Source organism: Abrus precatorius, unplaced genomic scaffold (genome assembly GCF_003935025.1).
Source record: "Abrus precatorius isolate BTA unplaced genomic scaffold, Abrus_2018 Scaffold5, whole genome shotgun sequence".
Taxonomy (NCBI): Eukaryota; Viridiplantae; Streptophyta; class Magnoliopsida; order Fabales; family Fabaceae; genus Abrus; species Abrus precatorius.
The window spans coordinates 3730416-3754107 of record NW_020874395.1 but is presented as its reverse complement, the minus strand read 5'-3'; the positions used below and the strand labels follow the sequence as shown (position 1 = coordinate 3754107).

General features: G+C 31.8%; 2 protein-coding genes across 4 annotated transcripts; one reads left to right on the top strand and one right to left on the bottom strand.

Moving 5' to 3' along the window:
• Positions 1–6442: 6442 nt before the first annotated feature.
• LOC113867723 (EVI5-like protein) lies at positions 6443–19365 on the top strand. Of its 3 annotated transcripts, none has more exons than XM_027503166.1 (9): positions 6443–6651; positions 7449–7653; positions 7750–7951; positions 8467–8637; positions 8714–8830; positions 9027–9231; positions 9327–9364; positions 9449–9547; positions 18881–19263. In XM_027503166.1, the coding sequence occupies exons 2-9, from the start codon at positions 7520–7522 to the stop codon at positions 18992–18994; spliced, it is 1080 nt and encodes a 359-aa protein (XP_027358967.1). In that variant the 5' UTR covers positions 6443–6651; positions 7449–7519; the 3' UTR covers positions 18995–19263. The 3 variants fall into 3 exon arrangements, with proteins under 3 accessions (XP_027358967.1, XP_027358966.1, XP_027358965.1); XM_027503165.1 differs by having other exon boundaries at positions 6489–6651; positions 8467–8622; positions 9027–9224; positions 9305–9364; positions 18881–19365; XM_027503164.1 differs by having other exon boundaries at positions 6489–6651; positions 9027–9224; positions 9305–9364; positions 18881–19333.
• Positions 19366–21901: 2536 nt separating this feature from the next.
• Positions 21902–22804, bottom strand: LOC113867705 (stress-induced protein KIN2-like). The gene is made up of 3 exons (XM_027503144.1): positions 22751–22804; positions 22599–22667; positions 21902–21976 (listed from the first exon to the last, which is right to left on the bottom strand). The coding sequence occupies exons 1-3, from the start codon at positions 22802–22804 to the stop codon at positions 21902–21904; spliced, it is 198 nt and encodes a 65-aa protein (XP_027358945.1).
• Positions 22805–23692: the final 888 nt, after the last annotated feature.

The window sequence follows — 23692 nt, the reverse complement described above, 5'->3', positions numbered from 1 at the left end:
AATATTTATATTACTATTATTAACATATATAGAAGATAAGTCACCTTAAAAGGCAAGCAATTACAACAACTGGTTTGGGCCTCGATTATAAATTTAATTTTAATATACTTATAAATAATTAAAGAATTTATATTCAATTTTTGTGTTTAATTAAAATAGTCCAAGTGTGTAATAATTTGTTATTGGTAGTGGAAATAATATATAATGACTAATATCTATCAATAAATAGTAATAAGATTTATTCTTTTTTTTTTTTGAAAAGATAAAATAGTTCAATAACAAAACAAATAAAACACTTTTTAATCTCTTATTTAGTTCTTATACATATTCTCTTTTTAATATGACTACTCTGTAATGTTATAAATCTGATTTTATTTTGCATCAATTTGACATATAACTAACAATAACATTAGACAATGTGAGATAATTTTACATTCTTATTTAATTTTGCTTTAATTTCACATAATGTTTGAGTGTCATTAGCCAATAGTGGATTAATTTTTCTCATGTTTTATGTCTTATGATATATGTGTTTCTATTTGTAACTGTGAAATGAGTTTGTTCATTGTCAAACTTTGCATTTATTCTTTCAATACAATTTTAAATAAAATAGCGTAACAAAAAAAATAATAAAATTCAATCTTAATTGCAAATATTTTAATTAGACTAAAAATGTTTATACTAATTATGTTATGATATTATTATTAATACCATTATGAATTGACATTAGTTGCAAGAAATCACTTTGAGCTATTAGACAAGTCCATGAAAGGTCTTTGGTCTCAATGGTTCAATCAATTATATGGTATCCCATAATGCATGGTATGATTTGTATATCTTTAATTCATTATTATTTAGGGTTTAGGCTAATTGTCATAGGAGTCAATCAAAATGCTTATTAGCTTGCTAAGCTTAGAGCTAAAAGGTGTGCTCCTTGTATTTGTTTAGATCATCCCATTTGCCTTGTTTAAATAAGTAAGGGAATAAAAATGATACAAAAATGTTTATTGGTTTTAGGAATTACATCTTAGAAACATTTATGGTGAATAACATTATGACAATTGTAATATTAATGTTTTTTTTTATGGTGCTTGCTATGGTATAGGTAATCATAATTAAGTAAAATGAAAGATGAATACTTTTTTTAATTAACCACTAACATAAAGAATTATTCGTATATATGCCTCGTTCAATACTTGAAAATAATTAAAAAATGTTAAATACAAATATACACAATTAAACAATTATTTAACGTTATTTATTTACTTAATTGGAATTTTTGTAGTAATTGATGGGTAAGTCATTTATATTTGTAAATGAAAAAGAAGTGTACAATTGTTCATACATACCCCTTAGTATACATGTTCATAATTAATATTATATATATGAATGTAATGATCAATTTAAAATATGTATAATTCAATATGGTTTAACAATATTTATATTTTTATACTTCAAGTCAACTAACAACTAAATTGACAATATTTATAATAAACTATGTTATTAATTATGTTGATAACAATACTTTTACTTATATCACATTTAATACAAATGTTATTCCACTTGTTGAATACATGTTCTATCATATATACATATATATAATATTACACTATTAGAATGTATTACGTTTTACATGTATATTAGTTAAAAAAGAGAAAACATTGATGTTGGACAATAATGTTTATATTACTTATATGTACAGAACAAACTATGAAATACTATTAGTATATAAACTTCATAAGATAACATATGTAATAAATTATAAGGATAGTAGAATATTTACTCTACATACATGTAAGGACAAATATATACATAATGCATGATTTTAACACATATCCCTTTTTGGTAAAAAAAAAAAGTGCATCAGATAGTGTTATATGCTTATGTATGTGCTTCTTCATTATATCCCTCGAACCATTAACAAATGTAATTGGATTTCAACGACGTCCTAGTGGAAATTGTTCGAAATTTACTAAACTAACCAACGTTTCACCCGTTTCAAGTTCTTAATCAAATTAAATATGAACTTGATAATCGTAGCAACATTTAGACGTTGGGAGCCGCAATGTTATCATTATGCGTATTATCCTTCATGGTTGTTAAGAACTGATAAAAAAACTCATTCATAAGTCTCTTCTTTTTTATTAGACACAATAGCACACCCAAACACATACGTCTGTTTATAATTAACACCTGAAAATACCACCATAGAACATTTATACTTATTTCTCCCATAAGTAGCATCACAAGCAACAACATCTCCAAATATTCCATAATCAATTTGACTAATACCATCACACAAAAAAGATGCAACAATCTTCCATTATAATCTACCTTATGACCATAATACAACTTCAAATCCTTAAACCGTAATCCTAATAAGAATTTTCCTGCCTCTTTGACATCCCTATCCTCTCTTCTTCTATCTTTCTCAATCTGATTGTACATATCTTTTTTTACAAAATCCAACCATCTCATAACTTCTTCTTTGGTTAACAAATGAGATATATTTTTGACGCTGGAATACCATTTTCTTTATTATCCACATTTGTTCAACATCAGCAACATACATTTTTTGATGTGACTTTAATATTCCATAATAATTGTCATCAACTAAATGATGATTATGATTATGATCATAAAAAATTCATGAAACTACCCTAACACCCTCTATCTATATCTTTTTGTATCTTCAACTCAGCCTCACAACTAAATCTAGTCATCGCTTTGTGGTCCCTAAGACGATTTGGCAAACTTTGATACATTTGTTGTTGGAAACTTTGGCTTGAACACACAAATTGTTGCCATACAACATCTTCGTTCTTATTTTTACCATGTTTATTTTTCCTCACACCAAACCCATTCATTTTGCCGTATTCGTTATAAAATTTATAACCTTTATTCACACTCAAAAATTTCATGTCTTACTCTGATTGTTAGATAAATCAAACAAATATTCGTACCCATCATTCTGCATATCAACTTCATCTGAAGTAGTAATTTCCTCTTCAACATTACATTCATCAACAAAAACCTATAACAAATTGAAATCAATATGGAAGTTACTGCATGCAAATCAAATACAACAACTATGGTCTTTCACTTAAACATACAAATTGTATACAAACCTTTTCGTTTCTATCATTATTTCCACTAACATTCATTTTAACTTAGAGACTAACAATGGATATTATTCAGCTTGCATTACCCAATCTCTTCCTCTTCCTCTTCTCGTCCTAGTCCCTTTCCTTTTTTTGTTTAACAAATGCTACCCTTTGATGGTTCTTTCTCAAATTCACCTCTTGTTCCTATGTATTAATCTAATTTTAACAAAAAATGTTAAATCCATTTCAAACTTTAGAATGTTAAATACAATTTATCACTACTAACTACATGGGTTTTAGGAGACAACTGATGTACATACACTATTTTATTTTTATGTATATTTCTTCTACAATGGTTCTTTGAGACATCTGATGTACAAACAATATTTTATATTTCAAATTTTCACTTTCTACATTGGTCGCTCACAAAACCGACTTATAAGACTACATGTTATATTTCGCTTCTTTCTACATACATTATCTCACCGCACCAATGTAGAAAGTGCGCTTTTTAAATATGTCTACACTTTCTACAATGGATGTGGGTTAAATCCGACATACAATTAACAACATAAAATGTTACTTTCTACATTATATCATTTGCATTCATTGTCATTGTAATTGTTAATGATCACAATCAGAACAAAAATGATGCAACGGGTTAGGATGTCATACAAAGTACGAATTCATTAACATTATTTGTACCATTTCTTCTCCAATTTCTGTCTTTTGAACGACGTTTCATCTTCTCTGACAGTGCATAATAAATATGACAAGATGAATAACGTCAGTTGTTAATTTTTTGGGATGCCATAATCAATGTTGACACTCCCATCCTTGAAAGGAACTTCTACCTATGAAACAAAAAACTCATATTACTCATTCATCAACGGTCTATATATATATATATATATATATATATAAAAGCTTGCAATTTACTTTTTTTACCTTTTATGACTAACAACAGAATTAGGTTACTCATCTGGTCTTTTTCTTTTTCTATTTCAATCGTAGTCATTGATTTAACACACAATATAATTAACGGTCTTAATTATTTTGAAATTTGCTTATATAACATCTTTACTTTTACAATTCTATTATTTTTATAAAGAAAGGAAGGACAGTAGAATCACCTTTTCATTTGAGTATCTCCAACAAAACAATGCATTTGCATTGATCAATAAGTTAACTTTGAGAATGACAAAGGCTAGAGTTGATACCTAGTATCAAGGAATTAGAAAAAGCTCATTGTGATTTTCATGCTCTTGTATTAAGCAAAAATTGTACTCCGTTCATGCTTTAATTAGCATACGTTACAATTGCTTCCATTTAAAATATTACATATTATCACAAACCAAATTTATATAATATATAATTTTGTAGGTGGCATAATGTTGGTACCTCCCCTTCAAATATCTCTTTGCCTCCCTGATTTATGAAACACACAATACTTCCCTCTCACAGTCCTTCCTTTCATTGTTGCTACTAGTAACCAAAATAGGAAAAAAAAATGTTGTTAGTCTCACAGGAAAAATAGAACATATAAATTCAAAAACCTTCATTGATTGGCTAACACATGGTAGAAGTAGAGAAATTAATGTCTCTCTCACTTGAGCAATTCTACATGCATGACATATGTCATACATAGCTCTCACTTGAGCAACTCTGCATCAATAAAATGTGTCATACGTAGAATAAGTGGCACTTGTCTAACAAGAGCTATTGTGCATATATGCCATGTGTCAATTTTGATGCTAATTCAAGAAGAATTTTAAATTATTTTGAGTGTTTTTTTTATATATTTTAATAAATTATTTCAAAAATATTCTACTTTAATATTTTGTTAGTAAATTTTGTCTATAATAACAAAAAAAAAATCTCTTAAAACCTCATGACACAGAAGTGCACTCAAGCTATTAAATGCACAATTAATTTATTTTGATAAATCATTTTATAAAAATTAAAATAAATTAAAAAATTGCGAGAGTCATAAATTATCTTTATAAAAGATGAGATTATAAAATTAATTTTATTTGAATTTTTTATTTTAATTATGAAAATATTGTTTTAATATGTTTTATTTTTAAATACTCATGTAAAAAATAAGAAAAATAAATAAATAATTATAATAAATCTGACCTAATACATAATTAAAAACAAGTTAAACTTATATTTAACTGCTATAGGAAATTATGTTTTTAATTTAAGATTAAAATAATGTTTATTTATATATTTGTACGTATGTTTAATTTAATCATATTTTTTAAATAAAAATCTAAATAAATAATTATTTAAAATTTATTTATAGTTTAACTATAAAAAACTGTTGATATAAATTAGAAAGTTATTTTTTTATAAATAGAAAAAAACATATACCCATGGTACTATAATGTTACTATGGAAAAAAAGTATTAAGAATATACTTTGTGACACACTTTTTTAATATACTTTATTTATCAGATAAATTTTACAAAAAGTATAAGACTATGAGTGTTAATAATTAAATTAAGAAAAAAATTAAATAATTTTATTTTTTAATAAATTTAATCTAATAATAAAAATAATAAATTAAATAATATTTTATTAATTTATTAGCATTTCTCTTAAAAGCATCTTAAAATATTATTCCAATAGCAATACACAACTTATGAGTGGAGTATTAGCAAACATGTTTTCTTTGCTTTTCTTTTTTAATTTTTTTCAAAAACTTTTAATAGTTCTTGGTATAACATCCTTTACAAATTTTAAAAATATTTATTATTTTTTTATATTTATCTTTCATAATTTATTGATCATTTCTAATTTTCCAATGATTAATATGATATAGTTTAACTTTAAATAAAAATGATTTTGAAATATTCTAATTAATTTTTAAAAATTTATATTAATTGATTTTAACAATTTTTTCTTATTTTCATGATTATGATTCAGTTGAAATAATATTATAAATAAAACAAAAGAAAGCAAGTGAGAAACGTTACTAGATTCACTTGAGAGAAAGTGTGGGAGTCTTGTTAAGTTTTGTTATAAAAGCATTAATTTACATTGATTGAGATTCAGCAGAATTAAAGGCTAAAAAATAATTTAAAGAGCTAAGTACATATTTTTCATTAACTAAGTTATAACATAGAAAAAATGACTAAAAGATTTTATTTGATCTAAATTAGAAGATTTTTTTTTTCATTTAAGTCTCAGCCATAAAATGTGAAATAAAATAATTTCATATTTGATTTCAAGTAATCATTGACATGTTTTGTTTCTATCCATAATAAAGAGAATTATTGAAAATCCAACATATACCAAAATAATTAAGGCTTATTATGCAATTTCACGGTGTTATTGAAATGATTGAATTTGTTTCCTTCTTCCTTATTAAATTGATCCGTCCATTTCACTCTCATTTCCTTTTTCCGAGGTTGTTGCAGGCCACTCCAACCCCCATTTTCTCGTCTTTTTTGTGTTTGTGTGTTCCCTCGGATTCCCAGTCACAATCTTCAAAACCCTACCTTCATTTCCCAATTCTCAATTCATCATTCAACTAATCAAGGTTTGATATTTTCTACACATCTGTATTTTATCACCCTTTTTCTTCTTTCTTTTGCTATGAATCACAATTTGGATGGCCCTGCTTTTTCTTTTTTGACAATTAGATCGAATAATCTGTAGTTTCTTATAGGCTGAACATGGAATCACGTTACCCATATTTGAACTTTCCAATTGAAAGCATAGGTGTTGTGCTGGCACGACATAATATAAGCATTTTAGATTTAAGTTATGTATTGTTCTCTCTTTTTGTAAACTTTGGTTGCTGCTGTTGTCTTGCTATTGGTTTTTGCTTTCAATGTTAAATGGGAAAAAGAAAATAACTTAAATTTACAGATAATGCTTCTTTGGAGCACATCATATTTCTTTGTTTAGAACTGGTCTTCGCTTATATATGTAACCGAATGAAGAATGAAAGATACGTGTTTTGCATTTACGATCATAAGGAATTTGCAATATCCAGTTACCCATGATTTTTGTTTGTGTGGGAGGTGGGCTTAATTTACTTCTTGGAACTTATGAATTAGTTGTTTTGGCTCCTCAATTGATACCATTTGACAAATGATTCAGATTTAGGATATAATGATATGGATAAGGTTCTTGATTTCGTGCTTATTGGTTATGGCACATCAAACTGTAGTCTCATATACATTTTATCATGATTATTGGTTATTGCATACTTGCTGTGTATACTTAGATCAAATGAGTAACTACTCTGTAACCATGACAAATTTATTATCTTTTTTTCAATATTTGTTGTAAAATGATAATAACATTGTGTAATTGCACTTCTATTTTCAGCTTTTGCGTGTTGTAATGTTAAAGGAAGTGAGCTATATCATTTGTCTTTTGGTTTGAAAGGGTTAATTTGAATGGAAAAGAAAAGATTAGATGACTACGAACCAGGTCCTGTTCCTTCACCAAGAGCATTAGACAGATTTGGGTTTGTAAAACAGGATGTTAATACTTCTGATGGGTTAGTCAAGAGTAGATCAGCATATGAGAGGTATTTTGTTTTCTCTCGTTGATTGATGTGTTTCTGTGTTTCAAGCATGAGATATTTTCAGTGATTTTAACTTTATTTTCATCTATCTTTCATTAGACATAGGGATGAGAGAAGGGTTAGAAAATGGAGGAAGATGATTGGGGTTGGTGGGAGTGATTGGAAGCATTATCTAAGGAGAAAACCTCATGTTGTTAAAAGGCGTATAAGGAAAGGAATTCCTGATTGTTTAAGGGGCCTTGTTTGGCAATTGATATCTGGAAGTCGAGACCTATTGCTGATGAACCCTGGAGTTTATGAGGTAATCAAATTAATTTATATTGATGAAAGTTCTGATATATTTTGTAGAGCATTCTGTAAGCTATGATAAGTTCTCGTCACACTGTTGCTTGTTATCATTCTTCAATTAATATGAATTAAAGAATATTCTCCATTTTTATTTGCACATCTTTCTGTTTTATCACTTTGTGTATTTGTGTTTGCTGTCAGTGTCACCACCATGGTGCATATGCTGGGTTTTCTAAGTTGCACATTATTTTCCATGGTAATACACTGCTTAAAAATTACCTTGAATATGGGCATGTACACTATTTGAATTCGTTTGATCAAATTTTGTTTGACTGCTCCAATGAAATTCCACTTTGGAGTTGTCTTCCTAAAAGAATCATTTTGTATGCAATTGCAGATATGGTTTGAATTAACTAGTTTTTTTATAATGAGGTTTCCACCTTTTCCTTTTGAAATTATATCAAGTTCTATTACACTACTGTTCCACTTTCCGGAGTTTACATTGACAAGATATTATGTCTCTTGTAGCAACTAGTCATATATGAGACGTCAGCCTCTGAACTGGATATAATTCGAGACATTTCTCGGACCTTCCCTTCACATGTATTCTTTCAACAGAGACATGGACCTGGACAGCGGTCCCTCTACAATGTTCTAAAAGCTTATTCAGTCTTTGACAGAGATGTAGGATATGTTCAGGTTCTACTCAGGAGCCCATCACCTTTTTGTGCTTGTTGCAAAGTAATTCATAATACTGATTGTTTTAAAAATCCAGGGAATGGGTTTTTTAGCTGGGCTTTTGCTTCTTTATATGAGTGAAGAAGATGCATTTTGGTTGTTGGTGGCATTGCTGAAAGGAGCAGTTCATGCCCCAATGGAGGGCTTGTATCTGGTAACTATTTGTTCCATGAATTCATTGGTGCTGATTATGGTGTTAAACTGTCAATGCATTATCCCTGTCTTATATAAGATATGTATTCTATGAGGAAAGAACTGTATGTGTTGAATTGCATGTTTCTTGTTACCATTATATACACTTTGATGAGAGTAACTCCCTTTCAGCACAATTACTGATCTATTGATCGCAGGCAGGATTGCCTCTGGTACAGCAATACCTCTTTCAATTTGAACACTTGGTGAGGGAGCATCTACCAAAGTTGGGAGAACATTTTTCCCATGAAATGATAAATCCTAGCATGTATGCAAGCCAGTGGTTCATAACTGTATTTTCATATTCCTTTCCCTTCCATTTGGCTCTTCGAATTTGGGATGTCTTTCTCTATGAGGTTAGCTGTGCTTTCCCTCTGTAGAATCATTTATTGTTTAGAAACATGGATCTAGAATGATGATATTCTTATCTTTCCAGGGTGTTAAAATTGTCTTTAAAGTTGGCTTGGCTCTTTTACAGTTCTGCCATGATGACTTGGTTAGTATCATGTGAACTTATGTTTTGTTTGTTATAAATCAAAGCAAACTTCTGTTCATTGTTTGTGTTTTGTTTGTTTATCAGATTAAACTACCTTTTGAAAAACTGATACATGCGTTGAAAAACTTCCCTGAGGATGCAATGAATCCAAATACGTTGTTACCACTGGCATATTCTATCAAGGTTCCCTTCCTTTCCCTGCATTTTTATTTTTTCACTTGTACACTTGATAGGCATAAACCACTCCCCATAATAAAGAAGGTCTATCAAAGGAAAGCTAAAACCGGAAATAGAAGTTAGTTATAACTGTAAACAGATATAACCATGTCAGCCTATTGTAGTCTGGAACCCTATAAAGGGTGAGTGAGAGTTTTTAGTGAGGAAGGGAAGAATAAGAAATTCATTACGAGGGAGGGAGAGACAGGACTCTCGAATTATCCTGAGATTGCCATTGTATTTCAGCTTTTCTTGTTGTATTCTTTAGAAAGCATTAATAAAAGTCCTATTCAGTGTTATTCTGTTTTGGGTATCTAACAAATTGGTATCAAAGCTCCATGGTATCAAGACCGGTAATGCCTAGAGTCAAAACAAGAATGGAATCAAGAATCGAAAAATTGGAACAACACATGGAGTCTTGGAGCCGTGAGCGCGAGGAGGACCGTGCTAGTGAGGAAGAACGGTTTCGGAGGCTAGAAGATTTGGTGGAATCAATGATCCGTCGCTTGGACCACATTGCAGACAGCAGAGGGGAGCGACCATCAGGCAGAGGGGCCCCACCAGTGGAGGAGGAAACACATTCTAACACAGGAAGCAATGAAAGGTGGAGGAAGATGAAGATTCCTGTGTATGAAGGGGAAGATGATGTGTTTGGATGGGTGAACAAACTTGAAAGATACTTCAGGTTGCAAGGGGCTGATGAAAGGGAGAAACTGCAAGCTGTGATGGTGGCCCTGGAAGGAAAGGCTCTAAGCTGGTTCCAATGGTGGGAATCTTGCCACCCACACCAGCACTGGGAACAATTTAAGGAAGCCATTATTGACAGGTTCCAGCCAGCCATGTTTCATAGTCCTTTCGCTGCTCTGCTAGCACTGAAACAAGAGGATACCGTGGAAGAGTTTGTCTCGCAATTTGAGAAATTGGCAGGCATGTTAGGCGGAGTAGGAGAAGAACATTTGATGGACATGTTTGTGAATGGGTTAAAAGAGGAAATTGGAGCAGAGGTGAAACTGTATGAGCCTGCTAACCTGTCAGCTATGATGAAAAAGACCCTGATGATAGACCAAAAGAATGCTGCCATAGTCAAGAAGGAGGCGGGCGGGTCTGAAAGGCAAGGGAACCAATATAGAGCCCCCTCTTTTTCACGTACAGTGATTGTAGACACGGGACAGAAGCAAAAACCAGGAGGAAGGGCAATAGAAGGGGCGTCCACAGCCTCATCAACAGGCAGCAACATGAGTGGGTTTGGGTTTAGACGAAGAACAGGGGATTTTAAGAGGCTGTCCAATGCGGAAATGCAGGAGAAAATAAGAAAAGGAGAGTGCTTTAGATGTGATGAAAAATATGGACCCAACCATGTTTGTAAAAACAAACAGTTGAGGGTGATGCTCATAGAAGAAATGGAGGGACGTGATGAGGACAGCCCGGAAGAGGAAGAGAAGGGAGCATCATTCAGGCAATTATCCCTCAAAAGTATTGGGGGATTCACATCCAAAAAATCCCTCAAGGTATGGGGGGAGTTGGGCCAGGGAAAGGTGATAGTGTTAATTGATTGTGGCGCTACACACAACTTCATTTCCCACGAATTGGTACACAAAATTCAATTACCCATTAAAGATACTCCCTCTTACATAGTGAAGGTTGGGGATGGACATAAGGTGCGTTGTAAAGGGAAATGTGTTGGTGTTTCCGTGATGATACAAGGGATACCCATAAGGCAAGACTTCTACTTGTTTGGCTTAGGCGGGGTAGACATGGTGCTGGGTCTCGAATGGCTTGTTGGACTGGGAGAAATCAGAGCAAATTTTGAGCAAATGACCCTGAAAATTAATATAGAAGGGTAGATGGTCACATTGAAAGGTGAACCAGAATTAATCAAAGGCAGAACCTCAATAAACACAATACTCAAGGCCATACAACAAGGAGGGGAAGGGCTACTACTAGATTGTAGAATGAGGCAGCCAGAGGAGGAAGCTGCAAAAGAGATACCCACGGAGTTAATGACTGTTCTACATCAATATCAGGAGCTATTTGAGGCACCAACAACATTACCACCAGCAAGGAAGCATGATCATGCCATACACCTACAAGAGGGAGCTGTTATTCCTAATATCCGCCCATATAAGTACCCTTATTATAAAAAATCGGAAATTGAAAAAATGGTGAAGGAAATGCTGGAAGCAGGAATTGTGAGATATAGCTTAAGCCCATACGCTAGCCATGTGATTTTGGTAAAGAAAAAGGATGGAAGTTGGCGATTTTGTGTGGACTATAGAGCGCTTAATAAGGTAACCATACCTAACAAATTTCCTATACCCATCATTGACGAGTTGCTGGACGAATTGGGGAATGCTACAATTTTTTCAAAACTGGACCTAAGGTCTGGATACCATCAAATTAGAATGAGAAGCGAGGATATAGAGAAGACAGCTTTCAGAACCGACGAAGGTCACTATGAATTTGTGGTAATGCCCTTCGGGCTTACTAATGCACCCTCAACCTTCCAATCCTTGATGAATGAAGTCTTTAGACCTCTGATACGAACTTGTGTGCTAGTATTTTTTGATGATATCCTTATCTACAGCAGAAACAAAGAGGATCACACTCAGCACTTAACCGAGGTATTAAATTTACTGCTAAAGCATGAACTGAAGGTCAATCAAAGGAAATGCACCTTTGGCCAAACCACGCTGGAATACCTGGGTCACATTATATCGGCAGGCACTGTAGCAGCTGACCCAAAAAAGGTGGAAGCTATGTGGCTATGGCCCCAACCAAAAAACGTGAAAGGCCTCAAAGGATTCTTGGGTTTAACGGGGTGCTATCGGAGATTTGTGCAACTGTATGGTTTGATCGCAAAACCCCTCACTCAACTCTTAAAGAAGGACAGCTTTATGTGGAGTAAAGAAGCCCAAGCTGCTTTTGATAAACTAAAGCAGGCCATGACTATACTCCCAGCCCTGAGTGTCCCAAATTTTTCCAAAACCTTCATCCTGGAAACTGATGCGTCAGGGATAGGATTAGGGGCTGTTTTGCTCCAAGAGGGAAAGCCTCTAGCCTTCTGGAGCACTACCTTATCTGACATAAATCAAAGGAAGTCACTCTATGAAAGAGAGTTGATGGCAGTGGTTAAAGCTGTTCAGAAATGGAGGCACTATTTGCTGGAAACTCACTTCATCATACGAATAGATCAAAAAAGCTTAAAATTCCTTACGGATCAGAGGCTATGGGCAGAAGAACAATTCAGATGGATTTCAAAGCTGTTTGGGTATGACTTCGAAGTTCAGTATAAGCCAAGGAGAGAGAACACGGCCGCAGATGCTCTGTCTCGCAGGAGCTCATATTACTCCTTATCTGTCCTACAAATGGCAGATTGGGAAGAGTGGCAAGAGGAAATACAACAAGATGCCAAACTGAAAACCATTATACAGGATCTAGTGCTGAACAACACTTCTCATCCTGGATACACCTTGAGAGACCACAAGTTGTTCTATAAAAACAGTTTAGTACTCCCTAAAGCTTCCGCTAAAATTCCCATCATTCTAAAGGAATTTCATTCCTCTTTAATAGGGGGACATTCTGGATACTTCAGAACCTTCAAGAGAATTGCAAATATAGTTTATTGGGAAGGCATGAAGAAAGACATCAAGGAATTTGTGGCAGCATGTGATGTATGCCAGAGAAACAAATACTCCACTCTAACTCCAGCAGGGTTATTGCAGCCCTTACCCATCCCTACAGTAGTATGGAGGGACATTTCTATGGACTTCGTCGGAGGATTACCAAAGTCTAAAGGAAAAGATACTATCCTTGTTGTGGTAGATAGACTAACGACCATTGGGCCATCCTTATACAGCAGGAGAAGTGGCAGCAATCTTTGTGCAAGAAATAGTGAGACTACATGGCTTCCCTAGCTCTATTGTTTCGGATAGAGATTCACTGTTTATGAGCAATTTTTGGAAAAGTTTGTTCAAAGCAGTTGGCACGGAGTTGAAATTCAGTTCGGCTTACCACCCACAATCGGATGGCCAAACTGAGAAAGTAAACAGGAGTGTGGAGGTGTACCTACGATGTCTAACCGGGACAAGGCCCAAAAACTGGATGTCGTGCTTAGCTTGGGCAGAATACTGGTTCAACACTAATTACAATGCCTCTAGCAAAATGACCCCATTTCGGGACCCTATATGGAATTGACCCCCCATCCCTTCTCAAGGGGTCTGTGACTCCATCCCGAATGGAGGAGGTCAACCAGTTGGTGCAGAACCGTGATGAGTTGCTGGACGAACTAAGAAACAACATCCTTAAAGCCCAAGATGCCATGCGCATACATGCTAATAAGCATAGAAGAGATGAAGAGTTCCAAGAAGGGGACTGGGTGTTTTTGAAGATCCAACCTTACAAACGAAAATCTATGTCTAAGAGACTAAATGAAAAACTGAGTCCTCGCTTCTATGGCCCCTTCAAGGTTATAGCTAAAATAGGGCAGGTGGCTTACAAGTTGGAATTACCTCCAGACAGCAAAATTCATCCAGTTTTTCATGTATCATTACTGAAGAAAAGAGTGGGCCCACCAGTACAAACTCAACCTCTACCAAAAATGTTGACAGAAGACCATGAGCTGCTAGTTTGTCCATAAAACGTATTGGAAGTGCGTGAAACAATAGGGGGCGAGGTGGAAGTCTTGATACAGTGGCAAGACCTGCCTTTATGCGAAAATAGCTGGGAATCAGCTGCAAGGGTACAAGAAGCTTTTCCGTCCTTTGACCTTGAGGACAAGGTGAAACTTTTGGCGCCGGGTATTGATAGGCATAAACCACGCCCCATAATAAAGAAGGTCTATCAAAGGAAAGCTAAAACCAGAAATAGAAGTTAGTTATAACTGTAAACAGATATAACCATGTCAGCCTATTGTAATCTGGAACCCTATAAAGGGTGGGTGAGAGTGTTTAGTGAGGAAGGGAAGAATAAGAAATTCATTACGAGGGAGGGAGAGATAGGACTCTCGAATTATCCTGAGATTGTCATTGTATTTCAGCTGTTCTTGTTGTATTCTTTAGAAAGCGTTAATAAAAGTCCTATTCAGTGTTATTCTGTTTTGGGTATCTAACAACACTACAGACTCAAAAATACATGTTTTCCTCCTTGTCATAGACAATGAATGAAATGACTTGGAGCAGGATACACATTTTTCTCCTTGCCACATTTTCTTTCACTTCATAACATCCACATGCATTTTATTTTGTCATACTCAAAGATACTTTTAAAATTGAGTGTTACACTATGTTACTTTTAAATCTCTGATTTATTGGTTTGGTTGATCAAGTGGTGGTTATCATAGAATTGATACAATTTCAGAAGTTGGTCTAGTTCTAAAATATCAAACAACATTGAATCTGCATGTAGAAGATATCTGTCTCCATATAATTTTCGACTCTGCCCAAGCAAATATGGTTTTACTGAGTCACTCATTTTTTTTCTTGATCGATGTCATTGTTCCTTATCCTTTGTCAAATAGTTTGGACTTAGCATTAAACATTTATTATCTTGAACATGCAGCTCAAAAATGGTTCAAATCCATTTTTAATTGGCAGTTTTCATACCAACATAATTGTATATTGAGAAATTTCTGCTTCTTGGTTGACTCCATGATGCATATTTTTTCAGCTTTCTAGCATTTTTCATAATTGATAGTCAATTAAGAATGACGATAGCCTCTTCAATGATAGAAGCACAAATAAGGAATGGGGACAACAGGGTTTGCAAGGATTGCAAATGCATTTCAAGAGAGATCCCACGTACCTAGCATGGGGTTTTGGTTCTTGATGGAGATGCGCTGAGTGGGAAAGGAGAAATCAAACTAACTTTGAACTGATTAAATGAAGGATGACAAAATGCATATTTTTTCAGCTTTCTAGCATTTTTCATAATTGATAGCCAATTAAGAATGACGATAGCCTCTTCAATGATAGAAGCACAAATAAGGAATGGGGACAACAGGGTTTGCAAGGATTGCAAATGCATTTCAAGAGAGATCCCACGTACCTAGCATGGGGTTTTGGTTCTTGATGGAGATGCGCTGAGTGGGAAAGTAGAAATCAAACTAACTTTGAACTGATTAAATGAAGGATGACAATTGGTGTTTTGGAGAAATATATATTAGAGGGGATTTTGGGGATAGAAGGGGTTGACATCTGGTGGTTGAAGATGGCTAGCAGGCTAGGGATTTAGAGGGTAACAGAAGTAGTTTTTAGTCCCAAAAGTAAAGATCATGTTGGCAGGAGATTGTTGAATTGAGTGTTAAAGCTAAAGAAGAATGCTTTAGTAGGGCAAATTTACATAGATAAGAAAGATAGTGAACAGGTGGTTAGCCTGGTGAACACAAAATCTTTCTTGTTATGTTAGTGGAAATACATATATACAAATATGCTAGGGTATGCAATGCGTGAAAATACCCTTAAGGATAAGTACACCTTGTCACAAAAGTAATAAAGGGTTTTTATTCTTGCGTATGGCACCCTCCTAGACCAAATAATAGGTACCAGATTTGCATGATTCTTGCCTATCCAAACAAATGAATTAAATTGGTTTCCAAAATTAATTATAGATCAAGGAAAGGAGGCAACGGTAAGCCAAGAGCTTCGAGAATGCAAGGATAATTGACTATTGGTGAGATCCAAAGCCTTAGGTTTCAGTTGCAATCAATTGTGATTCTCCCTAATTAAAGAAAAGAAATCTTTAAAAGTTATTCACCTCTTCTATTGCTTTAGTCATACATAATAGGAATTAAACATCAAAAGCAAATCTAAAACGAGTTGCATGATAAACAAGGAAAAGATCAAGAAAGAGAAAATTAAAAAAACCCTTTTCTTCCTAAGAAGCTCGTTTTTGTAATCTCCTTGATTAGTCTCCACTTCAAAGATCTGTCACGGTACCTCTGTCCCTCTCCAAAAAAAGGGCATAGAAAGTGTTAGAATGCTGAAATTGACATGGAATAGCACAACATAACACCCCTATGAGTCCTAATTAACATTATTTATATGGTCGCTCTTGATCAAGCAACAATAACAAAGAGTGATAAGTATTTTGGCTGATTTATATATCTTTTTTCCTCGTTATTTGTCTCAAGATTTTGTTAAAACAATTCAAAAGTTTTTAATCGTGCTCCACTCATTGTTTTTATCTTATTTAATGTATTTTAATACCTTGCCTAATTTTCTGCATTATTGTATCCATGTAGAGATTTAAAACATTTCCTTTTGTCTCTAACGTTTTCTTGTATTCTTTCATTCCACTATTAAGATTTCTTATCTCTTAGCCTGAAGCCTCTTGATTCACTCATAAATGCCTTAACAACTCTCCTAATCTTCTTAGATATCTTATTCCAAATGAGGTTAACATTGTCTTGTACTTTTCCATTACATTCTTCTAATAACTATTTTTGAAAATCCAATTGTTTATCACTTTTAAGTGGTGAAAAATTATAACTTGTCGAGTTCTTTGTTTACCATTTTTGAAAAAAACATCAAGGGTCCAGACCTTATATTGTGTAGTAAGATTCTCTTGAAGAATCACTTTATAATGGTTGCAAACTCTTATTTGGAATCCTTACAAAACTTAAATCACTTATGCAACTTTGAGAATATACTCTATAAGTGATAAGGTGTTTCTCTCACTTTTCAATACAAGTGTGTATGATCTTGAAATCATGTCATTGAAAAATCATGGAATAGTTTGTCCTTATTTAACTCTCCAAAACCAAAATCACTGTAAATTGTTCTAAATTGTCTTGCCTTATAGCCAACATAACTATTTAAATTCCCACTTATAAAAATCTTTTCAACTTATGGAATGTCTTGAATCCAGCCCTCTAAATCAGTGTCTTGTCCTCAATCTTTTAACCTCTACCACATTCTTCTATCAAGTCTTGTACAAAATGATACTTACTTCATTCTTTACTTTGACTTTCTTTGTATACCAAAGTTTAAAACTTGTAGTAACAAGCTGCTTAACTTTTCTCGATCCCATTTTGTTTCTTAAAGACACATGATGTTAATCTTTCTTAAAATGACAATGACCACCACTTTTAAAGACTTACCTATCAAAGTACCAATATTTCATGAATCAAACATGTTCAAGCTCTTTTGGGCTAGGTGCTTTACCTACATTTCTCCAGCAAAATTTGTTAATATGTTGTTGTATGGCTGTGCCTATTGTTGATTTAAGGTTGTGCACTGTTTTGCTCAGCCATGCATATGTTGATGTCAAATTATTTGTTTTTGTAACATGGAATGCTTACTATGCATACCTTTTGCATGGCCTTGCACAACCAAGCATACCTCCAGGTCTGAAAAACTTTGAAAATTCTAGTTGAAGTCTCTTGAGAATGGCTTCTTTTTAGTTTATTTTAATGTCTGTCATCCAAACCATTAACCTCTACAACATATAGGTGAATTTATGTGAAAATTTAACTTTCAATGATAATACACAGTTCTAAAATTAGCCTAAATTCCCATAAATAAATAGGTAGCATGCAATTTATTAGGTTGGGAAAAGAAAGCAGGAGATTTAGATCAATTAGCCCCACATTTTTTTCATTGCAAGTAACTCGGTCCCGTGAATTTCCATCTGGTACAATTTATTTAGTCCCAAGGCCTTTCCTACTACAGTCTATTTGGTCCTGTAGCTTTTCCAATGCAATTGAAAAAAGTCAGTCCTATAATTTCCATTCTCTAGTGTCCACTATCGTGTTCAAAGTGGTGTGTTGAGATTCCACATTAATTACAAATATAGCTAAAGTAAAGCTTATAAATGTTAATTAGGCTCCGTTTGAGTGAGTTTGTGGATAAGTCTTTGTAATAGAAGAAAAATAATATAAAAATTGAACAAAATTTCTTTCATAAGTTAAAATTAAATTATACTTTTTTATATTTTAGAAGTTACTCTCATTTAACTTTTCTAGAACTTGAAGAGATAAGTTATTTGTAACTAATAAAAAAAGTATTATTTGTTTTTTATATAGTTTTTCTTCTCTTACAAGAACTTATCAACAAGCTCACCAAAATAGGGCAATCATCTTATGATTTAAGTCCAAAATTAAGTTCCTTGCCACGTATTAATTAACAAGTTATTTCAGGTTTGTTTCCACATCCCTTTGTAATTATGTTTCTTCTTTACCACACTACATATTATGGCCATCGCAATAATGCATGGCTATGATGTGATTAGACCATATAATATTTGTTCAAGTCAGATATAATTCTAGGATTACACATAACGGATCTACATTATGTTTCTCATCAGATATCCAAACGTCTAGAGGAACTGAAACAAGAGTATGAGAAGAAGAATGGAAAGATAAGTCGATCTAGAGAACTTTCTGAAAAGCAAATAGTTCCAAGTGTCCAGAGCAACTGAAGCATGAGCATATGTAGATAGCATTCTCATGAAGAACTATTAAAGCAGAGAAATTCCATACCCCATATGTAGATAGCATTCTCATGATTCTATGTTGCATTGGTTGCTGACTCTTGTCAAATTTCAGTTTATGAGGTTTTAGTGAATATGAAAATATGTTGCATATTTAGAGACTGATATGGGTCTCTTTCTTTTTTGTTTTCAACTCTGAAAAATGTTGTTTTAGAAATTATGGTTTTTGTTATTATTAAAGGGGATTCATTTTGCTGAAAGGAATTACTTTTCAGCTGAGGCGAGGAATACTCTTGGTGGACCAATAAAAAAGAGAAAAAATGGTTTATGGAATTAATATCCATTATTGGGTAAATTACGTTATACTTCCTGGAGGTTTGTTAAAATGATATCGAATTCCAAATTTTGTCATAAATTACTTATCGACGAGTCATGGGCAAAATTGAAGCAAGATCTTTTTTCTCAAGATTTTAATATTACCAATTTTGTTAAAGAAACTTGTTCAAATTATTATCCAATAATGTCTTAACAGCATTAAATATTTTAGGAAGAAAAAATAATAGATTTAATTATATTTTTTGTCTTTATAAATATTGAATATTTTATGATAAGTTTTTATAATTTTTTTTACATTTAATCTTTACATTAATTCTTTTCTGGTAAGTGTTTATGAAAATAAAAGAAAAAAAAGTTAGAAGATTTTTTTATAAATATTTAAAATGTGTTTAAAAATTTGTTTACAAGTAATAATTTTAAATAATAAAATATTAAAAATTTAAATGATATAACATGATACATGAAAATGGATGAGCTGGCCTTCTTGTAAGTCCCAACTCAGCATTTACCCTAGCTCAGCATTTAAAGAGGTTAATGACGTAGATCAAATTCTAACTTCTTTAACAATTTAAAATTAAATATTAATAAAAATTGTTTTATAAGAACTTGTTATAAAATATCTAATATTTATATGAATAAAAGACATAATTAAATCAAAATAACATATATGACATGATGTATTTTACAGAAACCAGCATAATTTATGTAAGTGTATAATGTATTTTTTATTATTTTATACCTAACTTTTAAATACTTTCATTTTTTAAATGAATTTTAAAATTTAACATAAATGCTTTATTTTTACAGAAAACCATATGTTCTCCTTTAAACATAAAAGAACATTATATTTATAGCATTTTTAAATTTTAATAACATGAAAATTAAAACTATTAGAGTACATCTTGTACTCTAAATTTATTTTTAATAAAATGTTGACATTTAGTTAAAAATATAAGCATGAAAATTAAAAATAAATAATATTATAAGTAAATTTAAATTTAAAAATTTAATAATTTGTTTCTACTGGCAACTAAAGTTAGCTATTGCTACTAACTGCTTTTAGAAGATTTTGTTTTCTTCTGCTTAAAAATTTAGTTTTGATGCAACTTCCAAAAAATAAACACTTTGGTTTTTAGGTGTTTTTTTTTTTAAAATGTACTATGAAAGAATGTTAACCTCCATTCTTAAAGTTGAAGATAAACAACATGATATTTTTTTTATTTAAATACTTTTTTAATTTATATTAAGAATATAAAAGTGTAATAAATATTATATTTTTTTAATAAAAAATATTATTTAACCCTATTATAATACATTGAATTATGTGATATCTTGTGAATTATAATAAAAATTTATCATACATAATTCTTAGAAAATGTCAACAAGAGTGACCTTTAGGATACTTAGTTAAGGAATTAAAAATAAAAATATTTTACTAAAAATTTAAAAGTGCACCCGTTAACATAATTTTAGTGTATTTTAATGTAATTTTTAATAAAAATGTATTATTTATTTCAATAAAAATTAATAAAAATTTTATTTTTATTATATATTCTAGATGCACGTTATTTGTTACATAATAAGAAAATAGTTTAAATTTTATCGACCAAAATTTGTCAAAATAACAAATAACTTGATATCGCTTAAACAAAGTTTTAGATTTAGAGTTTTTTATATAAAAAATAGTTTAAATTCTTTTTCGAAGTATCACTAACTTTGTGATGTAAATAACTACTGTACATAATAAATTAATAATATAATTCAGTGTTTTATACTTTTAAGTACGCAAATATTTAAATATATTATGAACACAAAGTTTTATGCATCTTGAAAAATTAAATTAAATAACTTTAAGGATGTATGTAAAAGGAGCTTTCCTGTCTGAAATCATTTGTGGTTACCAAATTAATTCGATGATCGCTGGAGAAATCTAGAAACTAATGATTTTCACAAAGATTAAACTTGTGCAAGATATGCACAAAAACATAAAAGAAAAGAAAAAATCAGGATACTTGTAATTATAGATAAATTATTGATAGTACAAAGATCTAAATCAAAAATCTTAATCACTTATATTAAGTATATAAATATGAGTTTCGCTAACCTCAACTTTTAGAGTTGAGTTTAAGCATCTACAAATAAATTTTTTTTTATAAAAGAACATGTTATTATTATATTAAAATTATAAAAATATAATAAATATTTTTTTTAATAAATTTTTACTGTTATTCATCCTACTCACTAAGAGCTTAAAGTTAACAAAATCTTATAAATATAATTATTGTTTTTACTAGTCACTTTTTGATGTTAAACTGGATGACCGGAGGAAGTAGTTTCATTTTATAAGCATATTACTGCATTACTTATTAGAATATTTAATCAAATTTAAACATTTAATCAACTCGTTAACCAAATAGGTTCCAGTAAAATGAAGGAATCAAAGTGATTGATTACATTTGAAATAAAATGGAATCAAATTTCTTTCTGCAAAAATACACCAATCAAGAAAACAAGTTTTATTTCATGGTTCTAAGTGAAGCAATAATCCATTTAACTACACTAATTGTTCATCCCTGTTGCGTTCTTCACAGCATCCGCAGCTCCTTGTACTTTAGCCTTCATTTGCTGCCCGGCCTATGTATACACAACAAAATACCATAGTTGGGTCCAATTCATCAAAGAATATAAAATAGGATAGATGTTTCTTGTACACAAAAAACTGGGACAACAAATTAAAATTTTATTTTATTTATTATAAAGTGATAAATAGCAATAGTTGTAAATAATGTTGCCAACTTTTTAATGTTCAAATAACGTACTGGATTATGGTGTGTTTATTTTATAATTTAGTATATTTAAATTTAAATTATTGAGCACAAATGAGATACATGTCAACACTAAAAGCCATAAATTTTTATCAAAACATGCACTATTTTATTATAAATAATGAGAATTAATTTTTCAATTGTAATAGAAAATACGCATATTATCACTGTCTTTCATTTATTATAATCTTGCATCTAAAATTAATGTTGATAGAATAAATTTTGAACTATTATTGAACATATTTGGAATATGTTATAAATAATCTTAACCAAATATTTTTATTATAAGGTCTAATTTATTAAAAAGTATAAAAATTGATTTTTGAACTGTAAGCCAAAGATACACAGAACATGTAATGTTTCCCTGTGTCTTGATTGTTAAACACATGATCGATTGACTAGGAGAAATGTTGAGAAATGAAAGTAATAACCTCTTGCATGGAGTCTTGTGCAGATTGAGCAGCATTGCTAGCCTTGTCCATTAAGTTGCTAGCCTTTTCCTGCATTGGCACAAAAACTTGGTTGAGTTATCAAAATTGAGCAAATGAAGAGACCATAGCAAAGAGAAAGTTATGTCATAGACCTGAGCTTGGCCCTTGGCCTGTCCTGCTTGGTAGCTCATGTTTTGGGAGTCCATCTTGATTCTTCTCCTAAACTGTTGTAATCAAACCAAATGTTGTGAAAATCAGGTGTTGCTTTAGTTTTTCTTATGCATATTTCTCACTTTTGTTGCAACCTATATAGTTTCTTAATATACTACAGCATTCAACACGTGTTTTCTTTCTCATGTTTTGCTGCACAAATTTTGATTCACATTTTGCTACCTTCACGTGCGTTTTCAAGGGCACATGTCATGCCATTCTTGAAAAGTGGCTAACCTTAGCTTAGATGGGATCTTATCATTTTTTCTAATAATAGGGCAATTTTGATTTGATGTTATGGCTAAAATCTTTGTTGCAAAAGTGTCCACACATGTATTGGATATTATGAGTGAACTACGAACCGTTAATTAATCTATTCAAGGTATATTATAGAAGCAGAATGCTACTGTCAAATTAATAGTAAAAAAATATATAGTAGTAATTAGAGATATAAATGAGGAAAATTTTATTTAAAATTGAAGCTTTAAAAAAATATATACACTTCAACATGAGCAGACTTGCTGGATAGAATGATGAACAATGGCAAGTGCTAGTGGAATGTTGAATGTTCGGAAGGCAAGCTTGAATGAGACAAACCAAAAGATGACAAGTAAATATAACATCATTCCGTGAATAATTGACTACGAAGCATCAAATCATATGACATGAAATTTGAAGTGTAACATACGGGATATTTAAGCATGTCTAGTAGGACTTTCGAATGGTGAGAGCACTCTTGCAACCAAAGAAGGAGATGTGGTACTTGATGGGGGTCTAAAACTTACTAGTGTCCTCTATGTTCCTAAGTTGCAATGCAACTTAATAACTGTAACCCAACTATTAGATGCATGCAACTGCGTTATGCAAGTTACTAACAAATTGTG